The sequence below is a fragment of the Phragmites australis genome, chromosome 24 (genome assembly GCF_958298935.1).
Source record: "Phragmites australis chromosome 24, lpPhrAust1.1, whole genome shotgun sequence".
In the NCBI taxonomy this organism is placed as follows: domain Eukaryota; kingdom Viridiplantae; phylum Streptophyta; class Magnoliopsida; order Poales; family Poaceae; genus Phragmites; species Phragmites australis.
In genome coordinates this window covers 9,257,801-9,282,303 of record NC_084944.1, presented here as the reverse complement: position 1 = coordinate 9,282,303, position 24,503 = coordinate 9,257,801, and the positions used below count along the sequence as shown (strand labels likewise).

The 24,503-nt window shown below is 42.7% G+C and overlaps 2 protein-coding genes across 3 annotated transcripts; one reads left to right on the top strand and one right to left on the bottom strand.

Moving 5' to 3' along the window:
* Positions 1-11,693: 11,693 nt before the first annotated feature.
* On the top strand, positions 11,694-18,646 carry LOC133907702 (meiosis-specific protein PAIR3-like). Its single transcript, XM_062349771.1, has 12 exons — positions 11,694-11,834; positions 11,934-12,106; positions 13,247-13,324; positions 13,448-15,121; positions 15,231-15,378; positions 15,994-16,134; positions 16,211-16,274; positions 16,355-16,504; positions 16,643-16,701; positions 17,435-17,569; positions 18,054-18,145; positions 18,223-18,646. Exons 3-12 carry the CDS (start codon positions 13,295-13,297, stop codon positions 18,289-18,291), a joined length of 2,562 nt encoding a protein of 853 aa, XP_062205755.1. The 5' UTR covers positions 11,694-11,834; positions 11,934-12,106; positions 13,247-13,294; the 3' UTR covers positions 18,292-18,646.
* Positions 18,647-19,277: 631 nt separating this feature from the next.
* Positions 19,278-24,068, bottom strand: LOC133907573 (ATP-dependent 6-phosphofructokinase 5, chloroplastic-like). 2 transcript variants are annotated; one of them, XM_062349641.1, is made up of 14 exons: positions 23,598-24,068; positions 22,803-23,116; positions 22,611-22,692; positions 22,050-22,123; positions 21,855-21,966; positions 21,605-21,700; positions 21,409-21,510; positions 21,241-21,315; positions 20,941-21,081; positions 20,700-20,816; positions 20,519-20,623; positions 20,196-20,276; positions 19,947-20,075; positions 19,278-19,854 (listed from the first exon to the last, which is right to left on the bottom strand). In XM_062349641.1, the coding sequence occupies exons 2-14, from the start codon at positions 23,087-23,089 to the stop codon at positions 19,687-19,689; spliced, it is 1,569 nt and encodes a 522-aa protein (XP_062205625.1). In that variant the 5' UTR covers positions 23,090-23,116; positions 23,598-24,068; the 3' UTR covers positions 19,278-19,686. The 2 variants fall into 2 exon arrangements, with proteins under 2 accessions (XP_062205625.1, XP_062205624.1); XM_062349640.1 differs by having other exon boundaries at positions 23,669-24,066.
* Positions 24,069-24,503: the final 435 nt, after the last annotated feature.

Below are 24,503 nucleotides of genomic sequence, written 5' to 3'. Positions count from 1 at the left end.
CAGTAGTAGGATCATAGTCAAATTTCGTACATAGTATTATAGTTCAGAGTACAAAAGGTTTACGAACCATACCGTATATTACAAACCTGGTCGAGAGACCAACAAAACACAGCAAAAAGCAAAAGCCCAAGCCACAAGAAACTTAGGGTGCGAACATGACTTCTAAGACTACTCTTCATCCCTGCCTTCACCTCCGGCGAAGTCAGCATCAGCTTTCTCATCTGAATGATAGCAAGAGTGAGTACAAAAGGTACTCAGCAAGCTCTATACTACTTCAAGGTGTCGATAGATGCGTAAAGGTGTAATTCAAGGGTGAGACTTTACGATTTAGTTTTAAGTATGAAGCAGTTTATGCAGATATTCAATTGTATCATCTATGATTAGCTTCAAAACAGTTTAAGTAGTTCAAAACCAGGCAACGAGCTATATCGGGGGTTTGGGTCCTGGGGGAGGCTACATCTCACTCCACAGTCCCTATGATCACATCTGGTGTACCTCTAGTACCTCACGCCTCTGGCGGATTTAGCCAGGAAACCATCACACAAACATCTAGTCCACACACTCACTCATCAAGACACACGCACACGGAGTCTATTCAAGTGTGACCATACCTTCGTATGTTCATGATCGCGGACACGTCTATCCGAATAGGTTTATACTCTGCAAAGGTTGTACATTGTACCCACACGATATGCTCAGCCTCTATCTGTTGCAAGCGGCTGAGCGAATCATATCGAGACCCTTCAAACACCTTTCTTGTTGTGCTTTTCTACGAGATTTACCCCTAAGTACTAGTGGTCTTGTATTGAACGCTAGGTTCCCTTTTTAAGCAATTGCCAGTCTCTACATGTTCAAATAGAGGGCCACATAGTCACTTGACTGCTCGCTTATCTCAGCCTCCTATTATGATGCCCAACTCAGTCCGGTGAAGAAAAAAGTCAAGTCCTGCACATTCAAGACGTATGGTTGCATGGGGGTGGCTAAGCATGACAACGCAAGACTCGGTCCTTAAGCGACCAAGGTAGATATCTTCTAACCATGAACACCACATAGGTGACCCAAGCCCTCAAGAGCATCCTCCACCAGAGTACTACTCTACATGCCCCCGCCAAAATAGTTTTCACCTATTTTTACACATCTCCCAACATATCCCACATGACATCAAAGATTTCACAACCATTAAGGATTCATGGTGCATGAGTTATCGTTGATAACAGTAAATCTTATCTCCGATGAGAGGTGTTTTCAAAGCCACGTCCACAAGGAGATGTATTCAATCATAAGCATGCTAGATATCAAGACGTCGTTTGTCATTAATATAGATAACAACAGGTAATACTAGGGTGATATGTGTTTTGGACAATAACATTTATGGCATGGCAAGTATTTAATAGGATTAACTATTACAAGCAGTTTGTAAAAGCGCAATACATAGCACATACGATATAAGTCCAATTTTAAGTTGATCATGTAGATTATTTTAAAAAATAGGTTCAATATGATCAAGGAGATAGGACTTTCCTTCTCCAAAGTTCTCTTTGAGTTCTTGGTTGCAGTAGGGATCCTCCTTGCTCCTGACACTTCCTGCATAACACTCGTAGAACTCTAGTTGCTTTGCAATTGCGACCACGATCAATAATAGTTATACTAGAGCAGAATTAAATAACACCAAATGGAAAGCCAAATGATCCCTAATAGATATCACAATATGACAGATGAGTAGATCTTGATTTTAGATGAATTTCAGCGAAAGAATCGTCAAAATTGGAGCCAGAATGGAGAAGTTATCGCTCCCGGAAGATTTAATCAGAAATTAAATTGGAAAATTACAAAATGGTATTGTTCATAGGTGGGACCCACAGGTGGGGCCCACTGAAAAGTAGCTTGGGTCCACATGAATAGTGACTCTATGGGACCTATATGAATAGTAACTGGTTGGGCCGAAATAGGCTCGGATTGGGCTGGGTTTGGGCCTAAATGGGTCAGGCCAGGCTTGGATTGTACAGTACTGGCTCATTCGAGTTGGGCTGGCCAGCTTTAATGGGATAAGAAGCTGGGCCGGCCCACTGGGGCACGGCCTTTGGGCGACTGGGCCGAGCCAGCCTACTCGGCCAAGCCGAGTAGCGCGCGGGAGTGCGACACAGCTGAGTGGCGAAAGGGAGGGGAAGACGGACAACGGCGAGGAATCCACGGTGGCGTGCATTGGGAAGCTCGCCGAAGACGTGTCCCCGCCAGAGTTCTTTGACGGGAAGTCTACGCCAGCGACCTATGCACTATGGGGAACACGTCTAGGGGCTCATCAACGGCCGGTGGTGGCTGGAGAAGCACCAGACGGCGGCCGAAGAGGGCGGCGGCGGCAGAGAATGCTCGGGCAGCACCTTCCCACTACAACGAGCTTCCTCCCTACAAAGAAAAGGGACCAAGGGCACCCTGGACATCACGGCACGAAGGCTGGCCTCACACACAACGCATACGCACGCCGGTGATGAGCGATTGCCCGGCGGCAGACATAAGAGCACGGCGGTTCACGGCTACGTGCTAAGAGGGAGAGCTCGGGCAGCTACACGCTACCTAGGCAGATGCACGAAGGGACTGGGAGTTTCACCGAGTGTAAGAACGGTGATGGGCGGGGCGACGACCGGTGACTCGTTGTAGAGGTGGTGACGGTGCTGCTCGGCTACTAGCTCAGGCGGGCTCTCGTTGGGCTTTCGGCTAATGGAGATGGCACAGGGATGGCGGCAAGGGCCTAAGGCTCCTTGGCAGCATGTGGTCGGTGGATCCATAGCTGTGAGCTGCAATGGCATACAATGGCAGCGGTGGTGGTGGAATGGGGAAAAGGGGGAAAAGGAGAGGCCGAGGTTGAGCTATTTATAGCGAGGGAGGGAGCTGTAGAAAGGTGGTGCGCGAGCGTGATTTCGGCGGGCATCAGCATGCGGTGCAACAACGAGGTGGCGGAGTGGCGCCCACCCCATTTCCTACGGCGTGGGAGCTCTGTGCCGTCCACGCATGGGCGGGGCACGAAAGTCGCGCGGTGATAGGATATGGGTGCACAAGCATGGGCCGCAGAGAGAAAGCGAGAGGGAAGAGAGAGCGGAGATCACGATGGGGTGTCGTGGCGATTTTTCTTGGAGAAGCGGCCGTCGCGATGGCGCGGGATAGTGCAGCGTGGCATCGCGCTGGAGGGAGGAAGAAGAAGGCGCAGGCGAGCGGCGGATGCATGACACGCGTACGACGCAGATCGCGCATGGGCGAGCGCAGGCGGTAGGCCGACGCGCGTGAGAGCGGGCTGTGAACGTGGGAGCTGGGCCGCATGAGGCTGTGGTGACCTGCGCGCGCGGGGGAAGGGGAAAGGAGGCCGAGCAGGCTGGCTGGTCCGCGTGAGGTAGAAGATCTGGCCCGAGGAAGAAAATAAAAAGGAAAAGGGATTTGGTTTTGGAATTAAATTCAAATGAGAGATTTGAATTTGAATTTGGCTTTGGATTTAGATCATTTCAAATGAATATATTTGAATTATGATTTAAACTTGAATCTTGAGCTTCCTAAGATTAATTGAATCAGAAATTTGAATTTGAATTGGATTTGAGCCGAATAGAATCTAAGAGTAGATTTGAATTTGAGACATTCAAATTCAAATTTCCACACAAAGAACCGTAAAGATCTCAAACCAAAGCATACAAACCAATTTAAAGCAGGGATTAATTCAGAAATTGTCTTGGTGCTATTTTGAATACTTAGCCCAAATAATATATTCGAATATATACATACGAGTATATATACTTCAAATATATATTTCTTGGTTTTATATTGGTTTAAATAATTAGAATTTTTTTAATTTGGAATGAAATTTGTAGTAATTTTACATGCTAAAACTCAGGATGTTACAAAGTTGGCGTCGGCATACTCATTTGAATGATAGCAAGAGTGAGTAAGGGAGGTACTCAGTAAGCCCTATACGATTTTAAGGTCTTGATAGATGCATAAAGAGAGTAATTCAAGTATAAGGCTCTACGGTTTAGTTTTAAGCGTAAAGCAGTTTATGCATGTATCCAATTGTATCATCTAGGATTGACTTCAAAACAGTGTAAACAGTTCAAAACCAAGTAACAAGTTATATCTAGGGGTTTTTCGGTCCTGGGAGGGGCTACACCTTACTCCGCAGTCCTTTTTATTACATCCGGTGTACCTCTAGTACCACACAGATCCTAACAGATTTAGCCTCTACCTTATCACATGGACATCTAATTCACACACTCACTAATCAAGACACACGCACCCAGAGTCTAGTCAACGCGATTGCTGCTTTCGCATGTTCATGACCGTAGACACGTCTATTCGAATAGATTTATACTCTACAAAGGTTGTACACTGTACCCACATGATATGCTCAGCCTCCAATCGTTGCAAGTGGAGGAATAAATCATACCGAGACACTCTAATCACCTTTCCTGCTGGGCTTTTCTACACCCCCAAGTGCCAAGGTCCATGTACTGAAGGCCAGTCCCCTTTTTAAACCTAGGCCGGTACTAGCAACCTTCAAACAGAAGGACAGATAAACACTTGACTGCTCACTGCTCTCAGCCTTCTAGTATGATGCCCAACTCAGTCCGGTGAAGGAGACATCAAGTCATGTCCATTCAGGACGCATGGTTGCGCGGGGTGGCTAGGCCAGACGGCGCAATGACTCGATCCTTAAGAGACCAGGGAAGGTATCTTCTGGCAATGAATACCACAAATGTGACTCAAGCCTCTAAGAGCATCCTCATCCATAGTACTACTCCACCTACCCCTACCAAATAGTTTTCACCCATTTTTACACATCACCCACCATATCCCACACGACATCAAGGATTTCATAACCATCATAGAATTCACAACCATCAAGAATTCATGGTATATGAGTTATCATTGATAATAGTAAATCTTATCTCCGAGGAGAGATATTTTAAAAGCAACATCTCCGAGGAGACGTATTCAATCCTAAGCATGATAGATATCAAAGCGTCGTATGTCATTAATATAGATAACAACAGGTAATCTTAGGGTGATATGTATTTTGAATTATAACATTTATGGCATGGCAAGTGTTTAATAGGGTTAACTACTACAAGCAGTTTGTAAAAGCGTATTACATAGCACATACGATATAAGTCAAGTTTTAGTTGATCATGTAAATTAGTTAAAAACATAGTTTCAATACAATCAATGAGATAGGACTTGCCTTCTCTGAGGTTTTCTTCAAGATCTTGGTTATAGTCAGGATCCTCCTCGCTCCCGACACTTCCCACGCAGCACTTGCAGAATTCTAGCAGTTCTACAATTGTGACTATGATCATTAACAGGCTATACTAGGAAAGAATCAAATAACACCAAATAGAAAGCCAAATGAGTCCTAATGGATATCACACAGTAATTGATATATAGTTCCCTAATTTAGATAAATTTTGGTGAAATAATCGTCGAAATCAGATCCAAAACGGAGAAGTTTTGACTCCCGAAAGATTTAATCTAAAATTAAATCAAGAAATTATGAAACTATACTATTCATGAGTGAGGCCCATAGGTGGGACCTACTAAACAGTAACCTAGGCCCACATGAATAGTGACTCAGTGGGATCCATATGAATAGTACCAATTGGGTTGAAATGGGCTCAGGTTGGGCTTGGTCCGGGCCTGGATGGGTTGGGTCAAGCTTGGTCTGCACAGTGATGGCCCGCTCCGGTTTGGGCTGGCTAGCTTAGCGAGCTACGGAGCTAGGCCGACCTACTAGGGCGCGACCTTTGGTGGCTAGGCCAGCTTGGTAGGCCAGCCACTACTAGGCCTGGGCCACGACCTGCTTGGCCAGGCCGAGCGGCGCACGGACAGTGGCTCGGCCACGAGCACGTGCGAGCGTGTAACACGCGATGTGGCTGAGTGGTGAAGGGGATTGACTAGCAATGAGGAATCACGGTGAAGCTGCGCCGGTGAGCTCGCTAGAACGGGGTTTTCGCCGGAGGTTCTCAACGATGAATTGACATCGGGTTTCTACATGACATGGCAAACTCGGCTGGGGGCTTATCAACAACGTGATGTGGCCGGAGCAGTGCCAGACGATGGTCAAAGCATGTCTAAGCGATGACACAGAATTGGGCAGCATCTCCCCTCAACCACGCGTGATCTCCCTGCAAGAAAAGGAGCCTAAGGCTCCCTGGACTACACTGCACGATGGTCGGACCACAAACAAAAGCACAAGCACACCGATGGTGAGCTAAAGCATGACGATGGAGCAAAAGCTTGGCGGCACGTGGCTACATGCGAGAATGAAGTACGGGGGCAACGACATGCTAGCTAGGGGGTTACGTGAGAGGGCGGGAAGCTCACCGAGCTCGGAAATGGCGAGAAGTTGGACGGCTACTGGTGATGTGACAAAGCGATGGCGGGGGAGGCGGCTCGACTACCGGCGCGGGTGGGCTCCCGTTGGGCTTCTGGTGAACGGATGGCGGCACAGGGATGGCGGTGTCCTCCTCGAGCTCCTGGGCAGCATGTGGACAGCTGATCTACGACAGTGAGCTACAGTGGCATGCAATGGCGACGACGGTGGTGAATAGGAAAAAGGGGGAAGGAGAGGGGCTGGATCTGTGCTATTTATAGAGGGGAAGGGAGCTACAGGGAGACTGTGCGATCACTTGCGCTAGCCGCGCGTGTGCGTGGGAAAGAAAGTCGTGGTGCTAGACGGTATGGGTGGCACGCGTAAGAGAGCGGAGAGGGGAGAGAGAGAGAGCGTGTGGGAACTGCAAGCACAGAGGGATGTGCAAGAGAGGCAAGTGGCCCTCGTTGGCCGTCGCGCTGGAGGAGGAAGGAGAAGGCGATGACACGGGCGTTTGGATGGGCGACGCGTGGATGGCCATGCTCGCGCGGGCGTGGCGAGCGATGGGCTAGGAGCGCACGCGAGGGAGTGGTCGAGGATGCGGAAGTTGGGCCCCGTGAGGCGGCGGCGATTTGCACAAGCGAGGGAGGGGAAAGGAGGCTGGCAAGCTGGGCGTGGGCCGCACGAGGGAGAAAAGAGGGGGAGGAAGGCCGGGCCAATCGAGCTGAGAAAAAAAGAAGGAAGGGAGAGATTGAGCATGGGGAAAAATGGTTGAAAAGAAAAAAGGGAAAAGGAAAAGGAAAAAGAGGTAGGATTTTGGAATAAATTTAAAAAAGAGTTTTTAAATTTGGAATTGAGTTTGGTCTTGACATAAATTTAATTGGGAACATTTGAATTGAGATTTGGATTTGGATCCTGAGATCTTGAAGATGATTTGAATCAAAGATTTAAATTCAAATTGGAATCGAGCTGAATAGAATCTACGAACAGATTTGAAATTGAGAGATATTCAATTTCAGTTCTTTACACAAAGAACTATAAAAACTATAATCCAACTCAAATGAACCAATTTAATTTGGAGGGAAATTTACGATTAATTAACATGTTAAACTTAGGATGTTACATCCATCACCATAAATAAATCGATACAATCCCTCTGTCCTGCGTGCCAGCTCAAGCAACATGTTAATCTCTTATTTTTTTGCTTCTGTTTCTAGCACGAATCAGCCATTTTTTTTTTGCTTTTGTTTCCACTTCTAATCGTTTTTTTTTTTTAAAAAAAGAGGAGGCGTAGATCGAGGAGATGAAGAGAGCTTCTACCCACCGGGTCTGCGTTCATCACTCTAGGCAGTCAAGTTGCTACAGCTGGCTGTGGGCACCTTCCAATTGCATCCTTTCAAGAACAGGTTACATGGTTCATGACCTAAAAGACCATAATAATATTTACCAAAAAGAACGACAACAAAAAAGAAGAGCAATGTTCGAAGCTCTCTTGGACAAACAAGTCTCGGCCAGCTCGAAGAGATCACTGTTCACTACAGTTAGAGAGTAATGGGCCAGACACGTTCCAAAAACTTTCTTGGTCCTGACGATCCAACTAGCCTTGTTGGGCCTGAAAGCTGAAGAGCGCCGGAAAATACAAGACTTGTTCATATTGTTCTTGGCTTAAGCAATTCGTCTATTGTTCTTGGCTTAAGCAATTCGGATGTATTGTTTACTGAAATAATGTGCAGCTATATGACTTGTTCATAATGTAGCAGTTGGTATTTTGTGAATAACCTATCTTTAGAAGGTGGAATAGTAATAAAAGAAATATTTCTGAAGTCACATTCATAAGAGGATAAATTACTCATTATCATTTAAATAACCAGCATGTTTTTTAGCCATTCCAAATAACCACATTATACATTTCAGTCCTCGCAAGCAAGACACTTGAGATGCTTCTATACATGACCAAATGAAGGTAAGGCCTTGGGGTTTTTTTTTATACCAGCTTGTTAGTTGCTCGTAAACTTCTTTTGCTGCCTGTCATTTCTTCCATCATGAGTTAATGTGAGGCAAAACAGTTCAGTTTAGTTGAAATCATAGGAATGGAAGAAGTGGGAACTTACCTGATTGATCAGTACGTCAGTTAGCAGCAAGCCCAGGTGAAGCCTCCTTTCTGAAACTTTGTTCACAGCTCACAGGACAAGGAACATGACCCTCAAAGAGTAAAAAAGAGAGAAGAACAGGTGCCGGTAGAAATACAGATCATGTAACATTAAAGTGATCATTCTTGACACCAATATTAACTTGTACTCTCATATTTCTACCAAGCTCAGATCCTGCAATTTTCTCTATGTCATCAGAGGCGGTCGTATTTGAAGATAGCTTCAGGGGACATGGTTTCCATTGTTTCCATTGTGATGACAGCCTGAAGAAAACAACATCAAGCACACCATTTATAGATAGCTAGAATAAACAATTTCAGCAATTGATGTCATGCTAGAATGAACATTACCAAGTAAAGGCAACGTGTTGTGTCAAATTAGCGGCTTGTTAGCTGTCAAGTAAACTTGTTTTGCGTCCTCCCTTTCCATGCACCCATCACATAAATCTGATACTTAGGGTTAGTTTATTAATAAGTCCATTCCAATAGACACAGCCCATGTCACTTGGGTATACCTCTTCCTCTCGAACTCTTGGAACCCCTCCTCCCCCTCCCCACTCGCCCTACAAAACGAAATGGAAAAATAAGAAAGCATTGCCGAGTAAGAAATGCCACACAAAACCAATAAATGGAAGTGTAGCAGCCCGGTAGTAAATAAATCTGTTCCATTTAGAAGATCATTCTGATTGCATGGATCACTACCTCAAAAATAGGTTATTACAGACGGATGTTAAACTCTATCACAAATGGGTTTAGGTTCCATCTCAATAGAAATATTTGTAATAGCGAGCTTATCACAGACAGTTACAACTCCGTCTATAAATGAGCTACACATATCTATATCTAAATAAGATATGTGTATGTAATATAATTACACACATATTAGTTTCATAAGCCTCACAGATGGACTTTGCCGTCTATGTATATGAAGTGTCACAAACGGTTTTGTTGAGAGTCTCATATGGATTTTCTTAAAAACAGTCTATGTCCTAGGACATAGATTGCCTTTTAAGACAAAGATCACATACATGTTACTGTAAAAACCGTCTATGTCTATGGCTTCAGACAAATTTCTTTTAAAAACCGTCTGTGGCCATTCCTCCCTGACCATCCGTTTACATCACATTCAATATATCATAGAATACTATATACACCTCATTATCGAATGTACATAATGTAAGGAATTGAACAATATTGTCATCAACTCATGACCATACATCACATAATCTATGTAAGTTGAAACCCCTAGACATACCACCAACAAGACAATAGAACTCTCATTTCTTATCTATTACTTGAGTAACTAAGAAAAGGGCAAGTCGTTTTTGGATTTTACATAGTTTTGTAATCGGAAGTTAAGTTGTTGGTAGTTTGAAATTATATCGTAGGAAAAAATATAAGTAATAAGTATGTGTAAATCAAGATTGAAATAATAGTGATGATTTATCAATATTTGAATCTTGATTCCTTAGCTCTATATTGATTTGCCTGAAGCAGGTAACGTAGAAGCGACATATGTTACTTGGTGGTTGTTGGTAGCATTGGAAAATCATATATATATATATATATATATATATATATATATATGTGTGTGTGTGTGTGTGTGTGTGTGTGTGTGTGTGTGTGTGTGTGTGTGTGTGTGTGTGTGTGTGTGTGTGTGTGTGTGTGTGTTGTGTTGTGTGTGTGTGTGTGTGTGTGTGTGTGTGTGAAGTAGGTAGGAAAGAAAGTAACAATAAGAATATATTTAATTTTTTTTACTATATTAGAAATTTGAAGGAATGATGTAATTTGGTTGATCCTTTCATCTGTGCACCTCTTTTTTGATCGACGTATCTCTCGAAAGCTGTACATGCATACAACAATAATATAAATTAAAATTCTTGAATTGAAAAGAACCTCAAATGAACTAAGTTTAGTTAGAAAGAACTCATGTGTTGATAGCTTTTTCAAATCTAGAATAGTCACGTGTTTGCACTTTTATGAAATCCATGCACCATACTTTATTGACTTTTATGAATTATAAACACTAAAATCCAATGACGACCTAGGTTATAGGAAAACATGAAGTAGTCATTGGTGCTGAAATGTGACAATTCCTTTGCAAGGTAATTAATGACAAATTCCTCATCTAATTCAATGCTATGTAGGGTGAAAGATCGAGGGTCAAGATATCATACAGGCTGGTGTTCCCCTTATTTTCTTGTATCATGTATCTATATATACATAAAAAACGAGTTAGATGTCATATATATAGTGCTATAAATAATTGAAAGTTGCATTTAAAAGTCCTTACAATATGAAGCATTTCAGAAGTGATACGTCTAGGGCATTAACGTTAAAGAGATTAAACAAATCAATAAGCTCACAAAGAAGTAGCCTTTGCCGTTGCGAAAATGCTTATTCATATATTTGACGAAAATATCTACCCTTTTAGCTGTGCATGCTTGTATGTAGAATTATGTAGACTAACACATGCAACACTTGCCCTTATGATATTATTAGGCGACAGAAACGGGTGGCCATACTTGAATTTGGGGTCCCTACTCTGTTATGGGGCTGGCACATACTTCGCCAGGATGAACTCTTTCTGCTGGACAACTTATTGCTTGTCCTCGGTCTCTTTCTCGAAGCTCTTAGCATGATGTTTCTATGGTGAAGAAAATGCTGTAGGGATTGAAAATACTACAGACGCTGGATGGGACTGTGGGTGCACTTGGTGGCATGGAAACTATGCTTAATTCCAGATAGTTCAACTGTATATCGCTATTTTTCTATTAGATCCTCTACAGTAGAGTATGTCAACAATCATTATCTTCGTGCTCACTCCGATGTGAGAATAAAAATAAAGTAAATAATTTATAGCACTATCCATTTTAACTCTGAAATAATTATCTAATATTATACTGCTAAAAATATATATAGAAACTAATACGGAATAAATTATATCCGCCCGTCGTTCCGGATCCCATTACGGCCCTACCTCTGCGTGTGCTCGGGCTCGTCCAGCCATTCATCTCATCCGCATGCGGGCGCACCGCGCGTGGGACCAGCAAGTCAGTGACACGAGCACACCGATGGCCTGCACTGCAGGTGAATTTCGCGTCTCGCCCTCCAAACCCACCAGTGTCCCCACATTCCAGCGAGTAATTAGCAATTTCCGCTCAACCTAAAAAAATTCAAATCCCGCCGCGTCTCTCTCTCTCTCTCTCACTGCAAAACTTTTCGTCTCACCACCGCTCCCCCTCCGCTCCGCTGTTCGATCGAGAGAGAGACAGAGAGAGAGACAGAGAGAGCGAGGCGAGGGAGGAGGCCCCGGGCTGGCCACCTGCGGCGTCTGCGAAGGTGAATCCATCCGCCGCCTCGTACTCCACGTTCGCTTCCGCCTCCTTTTTTTCTTCGTGTTTCTCACCTCCCCTCTTCTTCGCGTGGGATTTCGATCAGCTTGGCTTCGACGCCGCGGCGCCCGCGGGCGAATAACTACGCACGGATTCCTCCCCGCGGTTCGACACCGAGCAGCTATCTTCTCCTGAGGCGCCACGCGCGGGGGCTTCCTCGAGCGTCGCGTCGCGTAGGGTCACGGATTCCGAGGAGTCGCCGGCGATCCCAAAGCTGAGGTACTGGCTCCCGATTCCCCTCCCTATCAGTTGGCTCGTTTCGTGCGATTTAGTTGCTCGCGTGCGAGATTTTAGGGTTTGAGGAATTTGAATTTCGGGTGCTGTTGGGAGCTTTGAGTCAATTTGGGGGTCCGATTGGGAGCGACCATCCTGTGCATTTCCGAATCGATACACTCTAGTTTTTCCTCAATTACGCGTTCGTTGTGGGGAAATTGTGCTTGCGCTGTTCGATTTGGCTGGAGTTCACGCCTCTGCTGTTGTGGAATTCATTTGTTCCAGTTGTTTCGAATGGCGATGCTTGCCCTTATCCATGGATCTATGTGTTGGATTGTCGTTGTCTTTCTAATTCATGATTAGCTGCGATAAGTGCTAGAATGTGCCAGATGCCAGTATTGCTTTGCCCTAGGTTTCTTTGTGGTAGAGTGTTCTGCCTGTATTGTGCTTATGGAAGACGATCAATTAATGTTGAGGTCACTTTAAGTCTGCTGCTACACGATATAACTAGGTTATTACGTTTTGCTAATGTAATATGCTTGTAAGGGACTACTCACTGTATTTCAACGAGTTGGTGAGAGTTGTTATGCTGGGTATGCTCTTAGATAACGCGATCTGTGGAAATGGTTCTAGGTAGAAGCCTTGGTCTACTATTGCAGGAGTCAATCAAAATCTATCTGTGGTATGTGATATTGCGTAATTTCAACTACAAGAAATTTGGAATTGAAATATGCAATGCAGTTCTGCTCTTTAGCAATTTGTGCTTGGCAAATGTGCGGTTTTGTGCTACTGTTTAGTGTTTACTGCTCTTTCAGTCATGATTTCTACTGTATTTCAATATATGGATTTGATGGTGTTTTTGCTTTTATTTGCTTGCTTAGTTAAGGATAAGTGTAGTCCTTGTTCCTATGTCAATGCTGCCATGCAGGAAGTATGCTTATTTTCTTACAGTATGTTTTCACCGTTGTTGCCCATATAGCTACCTGCTGCAAGTATGCTGCCGGATTTCTTTCAATGAATTCTTCCGTGACCATGTTTTCTAAATGATGTTTCCCTCGTTGTGATTCGTGAAGCTTAATCTAATCGTGCATGATGTTTTCACACCAGTGGAATCTTATTTCATGCAGTTGTTTTTCAATTTATCAGGTTCCACCGTAGCTAATTTTGTATACTATTATCTCCGAAGCTGTTCCGATGGAAGTTGAGCTGCAGAACATCCATAAAGTGAGTAGCAGTTTCCTCTTCTAAGCTGTACCCTTGTAGGATGTGCTTCTTCTTCATGTCGCCTTACCAGCTCCAGCTGTTCTTTCATTGTAATATTTTAACAAATTCACGTATTATGTTTAGGCTACTTCAAGTGATTACTGGAGTTTAGCCAGCAACCAGTATCCATCTGGTAAATTCCCCAAGGTCTCAGTTGGCATCACGATTCCAAGGGCAGGTTCTGTATCAAGAGGCAGAGATGCTGCTGCTACCCCTGCATTTGAGACGATCTTGTCTCAGGGAACTGATGGAAGATCCAGGCCACCTAAAGGTGATAATGCTTCCCTTCGGGTCTCACAAGAAGCTGCAAACCATGACAGATCCACTAAAGGGGCACCTGAAGATGGCCCTGTTATGAAGGTTTCTGTATCACAACCTAATGATAATACACGTGAACAAACAGGGACCTTTTCTTTTGGAACAAGAAGAGAACAAGGTAGCAACCTCGATAAATTTGAGACGCCAGAATTTATAAGTTCCCAAGGAAAGCAGAACTTGGTATCCACAGATAAAAGCAAGCCCAATAGCGAGATGCTCAGGATGAAGCTGTGGGAGATCCTTGGTGGCACTTCACAAAAGAAGCAGGCTGTTGCTTCATCAACCCCTGATGATATTGAGATACCTGATCAACCTAAATGTCAAACTGCCAATGGACCATCTTCAGGCAACAAGCAGGTTTTCACTTCACCTGTTCCTGATAACATCAAGACACCAGATCCGCTGAGTCGTCAAACGGTGAACTTTACAAAGTGTAAACCGTCCTCTGATCCAATTGAGTCAGATTCTGATAGTCCAAAGGTTGTTGAAATAAGGCCTGTTACACGCTCCTTGGGACGCAAGAAAGCACCTGCAGCATCCAAGCAGCAGAGCCGAAGTGCAAAGAAACCATTATCTACCTTTTGCTCTGCACCCAAGCAGAAAATGCTGGACAATGTGTTTGCCTTCAATGAGAAATGCACACCTAAAACAGTAGTAAAACATGCAATTGGTGACTCAGGCAGCTTCAGAAATCTCAGAAGCTCAAATAGGAAGGCTAAAGTTGAGGTTCAGAAGATACATTATTCAGACAGAATTTCTGATAAGACCACGCAGGATGACAGGGAAGGAAATCTATCTTCTAGAAATGCACCATCAGAGAAGAAGGGACAGAAGGATACCTCCTTTTCTTCTTTGTCCCGAACTGGAAAAACTGCTGAGAGCTGTTCTAGAAGCCCTAAAAGGGGGAGAAGACTGAATGTGGTGGCTAAGGTTGGGCCCGGGAAGATGCAGTTTTCAGAAAATTTATTGGCCAAGACACTGAATGATGGACACAATAAGCTCTCTTCTCCTCGGAAGACATCATTGAAGAGCAAGGCAAATGATTCTTTTTCGTCACCACATCAGAGGGAGAATAATGATTTCAACATCCCGGAAAATTCAGACAGAAGCCCTCATGCACATAGAGCAACACAAAATAATTTCAACTCTAAACTATCTGATGCCGCTAATCCATCACCCGAGCCTAAAATGTACGCATGCTATCATGATGCAAGTACTGAGATAAATGGTGAATTTGGGCAGAAGGTTGCCAGTCCATGGGCAGACAGATTCAGAGACACCCCAGATTATTTTGTTAGCCCTACTCTTGCAGCTAATGTAAATATATCTCCCCAAATAAGTAAAGGGATAGATGAGGACCTACACACCTCCAAGTATCCAAAAACTACGGACAGGTCCAGATCAAGTTCTCTTGCCACAGATCCAGAATCTGAGCCATTGGTATTCCTCTGTAACACATATTACAATCTTAGTAAATTGGTGCTGTTTGTACTCTGTGTACATAACAATTCTATCTCTTCACTGCTGATTAATATGTGCTGATTTTCAGGATGAAATGGATAAAACCAATGAGTTACCTGGTAATGAATCTCCTGATGCTGCAGAAGAAAGAGAGAACAGTAAGCAACCATGTCTTTCACCCCTTTCTCCAACTGAAGATGAAGGGGCTAAAAGTTCCAATCCAAGCTTTGCAAAAGGTAGAATACCACATTGCCATTTGGCCATACACTTTATTGTTTATACAGGACAAAGCATTAGTTTGGCTAGATCATGTTATGTTCCTTTTGTATTTAGTGTTACATATATAAAAAGGCAAATGCAACAATGCTGTGTACCCTATTCCCCTCTTCTGCATGATGTACAGCGTACATGCTTTTGTTTTTGGGGTTAACTCATTTTCTTTTAGTAGTCCTGGGCTCCTGGCTTATTAAGCTGTTGGGTATTTTTTGAGTTACCTACATTTCCAACTATTGCATGTCCATGGAAAATTTCCAAAAATATAATTCATGAACTTTGAAATAGGCTGTCCCAATATGTAGTCATTTCTTCATGACTATCGTGCTTGCCAAATGCCAACATGCTACAGTAATTTTAATCGCAGAATATATTCAAATTGAACTTATTATTTTGTGCAACAAGCGGAATAGCAGAAACTTTTGGCATATCCTGCCATGTGTGTGCATGGTAGTTTATATATATTTAGTCGGTATTATTTGCTATGCTGAGTTTGATTTTAATTTGGATATCTGACTGAATAACATTTAGTTTTAGCACTTAACATAGCTTATTAATATGTGGTTCATCAAATGCAGGATATAAATCTCACAAATGGCTTTCAGATATCGACAGTCTTGATAAATCTCCTCTTGAACATGTGGGTAGGAAATCAAATCTAAAAGAGGATAGCATGAGCAAAAGACGCTTATCTTCACCTGCTCCTTTTGCCACTTCTGGTAAAAAACTGCTTACTTTTCCTTTGACTTCATGGTTTGCAGTTTTTAGCTGTTGGTCCTTACAATTTTTTTTCAGGAACACAAGAAACTATAATTTCCTACAAAGAACAAGAGCAATGCCAAGAAAACTACCTAACCAGGTTCTGTCTTAAGTTGTGTTGATAAAGTAGATATATCCTAGTTTGGTAGTTTGTTTGATTTCATTTTTTATTTCCACCAGGGCTTTTGATCAGTTGGTAGTGGTGCTGGGAAGGTTCCAAACCAAGATCAAGTCTGAAACAAGCAAGAAAAGTTCTGAGATACTTGCAGCTACTGGAGAGATAATACGCCAGCACCTTGTGGGGATTGAGGTGCAGATGCAGGCTGATGTGTAAGATCTTGTCCCAGTGCTACCCTGAAACTACACCCTCTTATCCACATGTGCCCATATATACAGGGTTGATATATAAATATCATATAAACTAGAGGTACAGCTATTTGATGCATGGCAGTTTAACTGTTCTTTCAGGGACAAGCTGGTCAATGCAGGAAAATCTAAAAGAAAACGCGTAGAATCAACATTTGAAGGTATGACTTTCTTCACGTTAATGCTGCCATCAATTGGAACTGAATTCTGATTGAGAATTATCACAATGGGACCCATCAGCTGGAACCCATTCAGAAAGCAGTTGATCTGTGAAGATGTGATTTTTTATCCAACATTCTGATTCTCCACCTATTTGGATTATTGAACTCAAGCAATGTATAAAGTCTTTATTCATCAATACGGAACCATAATTTATATTTGGATTTTGGAATTTACAGCAGATAAGCTAAGTATGTATGATTTGAATTCAAGCAGTGAGAACCATGTGCTGTTACTTACGACTTAGCTTGTTTCTACAACCTACATTTCAGTAGAATATAATAGGGTCATAATCAATGAGGCAATAATAAATGTCTGATGCAAATGGAACCCACAAGCCCAACTTGAATGGTGTTACATTGGTATATTTGGTGCTTATATTCTCATTGATCATTTCCATGCTGACGCATAATGCCAGTGCCATGAAAGATTATTTGAGAAATCCTAAAATAGCATTGCTCCTAATGCGTGTGCCATTATCCAACATGGACTCTTTTTTTATCTTAGTTATTCGGATCTTTTTGGACCATATGTTGTATATGTAGGTAAATATCAAAACTTACAATTACCACGTGATTGTGTTAATACTTTACCTTGTTTTCTGGCATTTTTCCTTTTTGTGCTTTACTTGCATGTTGTTAGTTACTCGAATTATGTATGTATATTGGTATACAGAGCAACAAGAAAAGTTAAGGATTCTTCACGAGAAGTTCAAGGAGGAGGTCAACAATCAGTTGCTGCATTGTAGGAAGTCTGTTGAGGATTTTGAATCCTACCATGCAGAACTTAAGGGAGTAGCTGACAAGCAAAGTAAGTATAACACTATACCTTACACCTGGAATCCTGGAGCAATGCAATTGAAGCATCTAGCTGATGGACCATTTCTTAGCATTTTCCAAAACTGTGAAACTATGTTAGCCTTTGCGAACATCGAGCCTTGTGAAATAGATAGCTGTAGGCATCACCATTCCAATGCTCAACTAACGAATCGGGAACACGATTTTCTTATCATCCATACATTTCAATTATATTCGTCCAAGCTGTTTCTCTGTTTGGAAATTTATTACTCTGAATATTGTTATTCATGTGTTAGTTTAAAGAATGATTCTATGAGGTATTGACCACTAACATACAGTCACTGCTTCAGCATCTGTAAGTATAGTTTTGTGTGCCTTTGTATCACCGACTTCAGTAAATCTGTTTATATTTATACTTCCACATAGCAATTTTTCTGACCGCTGACCATCAGAATTACCATTTAAGTTATGCTGTCTTTTCATGATTGCATCAACAGAATCATCCCACAAGAAGCTCCTAGTAAATGCTGAGAAAACAATAGGCAATCAGCTCAATGATGCAGAAACCAAAATTGCCGAGGTTCAGCAGGTAAGTGAAGCAATTTGAAATCCCAGAGATGATGTATCAATGAAATGCTAATCTCTTTGGGGCGCATTGTTTTGCAGAGAGCGCGGAAGAGGATGAACGGCCTGAAATACGTGCTCAAGGAGCTCATTGCAGAATCCGCAGATTGACTTCTACTGTTCTATTTACAAAGAGTACAGGAGAGCCGTATCAGAATACACGTAGGTTTTGTTAGAAGTTGAATTTCGCTAAGACGGTTTTAGTTTCAGGTATATCTGTAGCGTCAGTTTTTTTGGGTCCTACCTTTAAAGAGTTTTCCTTCACCTGACTGATGTGTACTTGTTGCACCGGTAGCAACAGTGGCTAACTTACCATCCGAAAAACCACCATATGTAGCGTTTTGCAGTGGCAGTGGCATGGCACACGAACCAGGAAGCACTTAGCTCTTTGTGTATTGTTACCCTTAACTCTTTCTAAACTTGTTGAATGCTCGAACAGTAGAGATGCAGTGTTATTGCTTGTGGATTTGATGTCGTGTTGCAAATGCGACGTCAATTGGTAACGGATATGACACTGTTTTTGCACAGGGTGCCGGTCTACCGGATACAGTGTCGTCTGCTATCGATATTCAACAAAGATTTTTTTGCTCTTTCTAAGCGAATTTCCTGCTCCCGAGGCCCTGTGAGTTTCTGATGGGTGCCCGGGTGGTATGGCGTGCTGCGACCTTTAGATCATTTTTAATAGATATTTTAAAATTTATTCTTTATAACACTATTGTAGTATTCTCTAATATTATTATAGTATTATTTATTTTTTTTATCTTCAATGGCTACTATATTTTTTACCTTTTAATACTCTCTTTATTCTTTAGGAGCTGCAAATTTAAAGTACTCACCCTCGTAGCCGCATCCTTGTAACACTCTTTTTCTTTTTTTAACCTATAATCATTATCTATAAACATTATTGAGAGAGGAGTTGCAAATTTAAAGTACCCACCCTGTAACCGCATCCCTGTAGCAGGAGATACGGCTCCTGCTGTGAGCGTTTGCGGGCTGCTGTAATTGGTATCCAGTGCTACTTCCCCTGCCGGAGAGGGCCTTTACAGGCTATAACATCCGGCTTCAGGAAGCTCCAGTCGATTTTACAAGACAATGACTGAATGGTCGAAACAGAATACACAGGAAGGCAACGCCCTTTTCATTATTTCAGCAGTACGTACCTTTAGTAGCATACAAATGGCACTGCAATCGTTCACGCCAAAACGGGAACCAACCATCATCCCCCTTGCACTTTCCAGGATTGCAATAAGAAACCTTCACTAATCCTGTGTGCTTCTAAGAATATTGTATACACTAATCTACGAAAAAGGGAAAAACCTTGGTGGCACCTCAAGGGCCTGGTAGAGGGTAGATGATGTTTTTCTTTTTCCCAGATGGAAGATGGAAAAAAAAAGTCATCGAACATATAACCATACTGACAATGGAAGTACTACTTTCACTATACATCAAAGACATCAACTATTCTTGTTACCATCAGATGCTACAAGCTTCTCTGATAAGAATTGATCAATGGAAGTCTGGTTGTCCAGTTGAGGTCAAGCACCGATGCCACATCCGGCTGTTTGGATCAACAAACCTCGTTGACTTGATGACTTCCGATATTGGCAAGTACACATTGTGCGTGTTGCATACTCCGGTTGTGATGCCGCTGAAACCCGCGAAGGCACCATGAACCTGCAAGGTTCCACAAGAGAACGATGCTCAGGCACAGAAAATACTAGGATTTGTCATGAGGCAGAGAGGTAATGAGGAGAAACGGTTCTTACAGCGTTCTGACCAAGCACGGTGCATAGGATGGCATCAGATGCATTGGCGCGCACAGCGCGGACCATGTATGTAGGATCAATGTATTTGATATCAGAATGAACTTCTATTTCCTTGAAATGAGACTTGATCTGTGGAATGGCATGATTTAAGCCAACTATGGTTTATTGGCAGTACATCCATCAAGGTGAATGTCACTGCGCCTAGCGCTTTTGGTGAATACAAAGGTGAAGATAATTCAGTGGACAAACCTGCTGCTGAAGGTGCACGCCGATGTCACCAAGGACCATATTCCCTGATGCATCAGTTGCATTTGACTTCTGCAGATGTTCCTGAAAATAAATCACAATATTAATTCTTGCACAATTCTTATAACAGAACACATAACAGACTATTAGTTAAACAAGATTTCCCATGTGATATGCAAAACAGCCTATCACAAAGGTGACTAAAAGTTTTCATTTTATGACAAGGTCATGCATGAATTCAAGAGCCACCACAGTACTAACGTGCAAAGTCACTCATACTGGCAGTAAAAGTAAAAGATTTTTCTTTGAATGGAACGTGATCTAACCTGCCCTGCTCCTTCGGCAACACAAACAAGAGCAAATCCCTTGGTCTCTATCAAGTGCTCAAGGTGTCGAAGAACTCCGTTCGGTCCATCAAGAGTGAATGGGACCTTCATTTGGGTTATGCATGATTTTGATGAACCAGTGTAGTAAGTGTGAATGCATAAACAACAGAAGAGTTCATACCTCAGGTATCAGGCAGATATCTACTTGGCCACTTGACAGGGAAGCATGCATTGTGATAAAGCCGCTGCTTCTTCCCATCAGCTTGACTAGTCCGATGCCATGAAATGCAGAATGCGCCTAAAGACCAACGAAATTTTAACCAACAATAGCTTCTTGTGGCACTAATATGTGCAAATGTTACATAGTTTTGCTGTCAGATATTTTATGTTTAACAGCTTGAGATGTTACTGAAATGAATCACCTCAATATATGCAGAATTGATAGCTCTTTGTGCTTCTTCCACTGCAGTATCAAAACCAAATGTCTTGTCCATCAGCAGTATGTCATTGTCAATAGTTTTTGGGACACACACAATCGACACTTGCAGTTTTCTCTTGCGGCACTGCATTAATAATTATGCGAAAGAAACAGAAAGATGTAAGTATGCTGCCATCTACTCATGCTATGTTTATCCAGAAGCGGACTGCAATTCTGTTTGAGTGGAATTCCAATAAATCATTTTATCATTCATTAAAATCTAAGAACACAGGGTTGAACACACCTCCTCATGTATAGCATTTGCTCCAGCATGAGTTCCATTTCCACCAAGTACAAAGAGCATGTCAAGCCTCCTGGCCTAAACGTGTCACATAGAAATCAAGTTTGATAAGTCTTTCATTCAGTGAATCACAGGCATACTTTGCAAAGTACTATAAGGACGTATACATGCCTGAATACTGTCAACAATGTCTGAAATGTTTGCACCACCACGAGAAACTCCTAAGAAGCTGCCACCAGCAAGATTGATATTTTGGACAACATGCCTAGAAAGCTGAATGTTGGAAAAGAACCAGCCAAGTTACCTTCAACATGCTCATCAGTGTTTCACTGTTCCAGATATTTGGTGAAGCAGAAAAGTCTCTTACCGGCACTTCCGATAAATGATCCTCAAAAAATCCACGGAAACCATGTTGTATCCCAACAATATTTTTCACCCCATATTTTTCAAGTGTAAGCACAATCTACAAGAGTGCAAGTATGAGATACTATTCAAAACTTGGAATAGTATTTTCTAGAAAGGCAATTTTCAGATATTGTAGTCCTAAACAAAACAAATTATAGCCTAATCAAATTTTCTTTTCTGTACAGTGATCAACTTTTCCAGTTCAAATTTACCTGCCGAATGACATCATTGAGACCTGGGCAGAGCCCACCGCACGTTACAATCCCAGCCTTTACATATTGAGGCTCAAAATATATTTTCTTACGTGGGCCAGCACGGTGCACCCTGAAAAAGTTAGGAACTTAGTGGTTAGGGGAAGACAAAGGAAATTCTACTATATAACATTTGAATTTGTGCAGTGTCAGCACCATTGTTCAATCCAGCTGCAATCGGGATCAATGCAGTCAGCTCCAGCAGATTTTGGTGAGGCAAACTTAATAACCTGAAGAAGCAATACGTTTGTAACTTGTACTTCATTTACTGAAATTTATCTTAAATAATGAAGTGATCCTTCTCACAAGACTATCCCATAGAAATAAACAGGCCTTTTTCTGTTCAGATAGAGAGTAAACAATAAGCAGTGCTACAAGCATGCACTATAGTAGCACGAACTATACTTGACAACAAATTCCTAAAACCACAGCTTTTAGATTAGCATGATTTACATGGCGATAAAGGTATGTTCCTTGCATAATCTTTTTTTTTTCTCAATGAAATATAGACCTCATGACACTTAAAAGCTCAAGTCACACATACAAATGCGCTGTATTTTTATTTCCGTAGCGTAACAATAATATAAGAAAATGGCACCGGATTATTTAGGTTAATGGTTCAAAACATCTTCATATGTCCACATAATCTATTGAAGTAATTGTAGCGGAGACGATCCATGTCTAGGTAAACCTGATTTCTCAATGCTAAAAGCATACCTTCAAAAGTGCTCTATCATTATCATTCACATAGCCATTCCATGATTCTTGCATAGCGCCATTGACATTATCCAGAGGAGTTCTGTTGAAGACAAAGTAAGCATGTTACACACATCAAACAAATCCTAATAGATGTTTAAATCACCAACAGTGGACTAGGGCCAATGAAAAAAAGGAGGCAAAAGATGTCACCTGCTCTTGAGTGAAAATGTTGTTGGCCTTGGTTCCACATCAATTACATCTCTCAAGTGCGGCAAGCTGAACCGCCTGTCAAAGTCCTCTTGGAATTGCTTCTTCCAGTCTGGATTTGAGAAATCTAGTTGTGGGCGATCCACTGACATGGCTCTAACAACCAGCTGACTCATTCTTAATTTCTTGTCATAGCCCAATCGGCTGCTGCTGGGCACTCCAATACAACCCAGGTGGTTCTGACCAGAACTAATTGGTCCAGCGTAGTCCACTGGTGACGCTAGAGCCATTTTTCAGATAGCTCAGCATGCAATATTCTGCGGGGCAGGTTCCATCATGCTATCAGTATCAGATGGTGGTAACAGCATAATTATTCACAAAGTTTCCACGAGAGCCCCCTTTCAACTATCGTTATATCAAATTGAAGCTACCAAAAGGGGGGGGGGGGGGATGATATGAAAGAATATTCCTACCCTACATGGAACGAAATTAAATAATCTGTTGAAAGTTTTTTTTTTGGGTTACAAGCAGACGATGCATGCGTATGCTCCAATAATATTGGAGTTCCAACTTGCAAGTAAAACTGTACAATTTCCATGTGAACCTACTGTAGTTACCAAAAACAAACTGGATTACTCTACAAAAGTAACAAAACAAAACAGTACAGATCAAACCAACTTTCCTTTTGCAGGGAAAAAATTTTCTATATATTTTGCACTGAACAACCAACCAACAGCATAAAAGAAGATTCCAGGATCATTCCCAGTGCATATCACTAGTCAATCGTAACGATCATACCTAAAACGACCAAACCTGCATCAAATCGAACCAAACAGAATCGAAAGATCACCACCGATCAAGGAATGCACCTCCTCTTTCCTTGCCTTCAACCAGGCCACCGGCGAAGCCCACGGCACGCGCGAAGTGATCGATGAACAGCGGGGAGGGGACGCGGCCGAGGCGGTCTATAGGGCCCCGCCGAGGAGGCGCCTCGATGCCTCCGTCTCTCTGTTTCTTGGAAAATCGGCAGGAAAAAAAAACTAGACTTTTTTCCCTTCTGCCAAGCGGCAAGAACAACGAGGGGGAGGAAGGATCAAAGGGAACAGTATGGGGGAGGAGAAATTGTCGCCAAAATTTGACGGGAGGGAGGAGTAGGGACCAGGAGGAAGGGAAGCGGAAAAGTCGGAGTTTTTTAGGGCGCCACCGGCGCTGACTGTCCACGCTGAGGCCAGCCGCCACGCGCGGTCGTGTTCGGCCTCTTCTTTTTCGTCTGGTTTATGTGGTGGTGTCCTCGTTGCCTGGGTTGGTGCCGGGGCTGGGATCCGGATCCTCTACTTCACCGAGGAGTGCAGCATTATGTGAGGGCGTCTACAGTGATTTACTGTTGGTTCTTGTTTATTTATTTCAGATCAAAGGCTCATGCTATTCTGAAGTCGCCGTGACTTCATTTGCTATGAAATCAGAGGATCCCAGTTGGCTGGGGTGGGGTGTTCTTGCAGCCTGGCCATCGGAGTGGCCGAGATTTGCAGAAACCCAACCATCCTAAAACCTTTTGCATTGGATCAGAGCTAGCTCAAATGGACAGTGATAGCTTGAAGCGGTAGGTAGGTTCACGGGAGTGCCAAACTTGCGTGAGAGCATCTCCAATGCATAGAGCTCAAAACAATACATTCATTACACAGAGCGCCTCTCTTAATGCGAAAC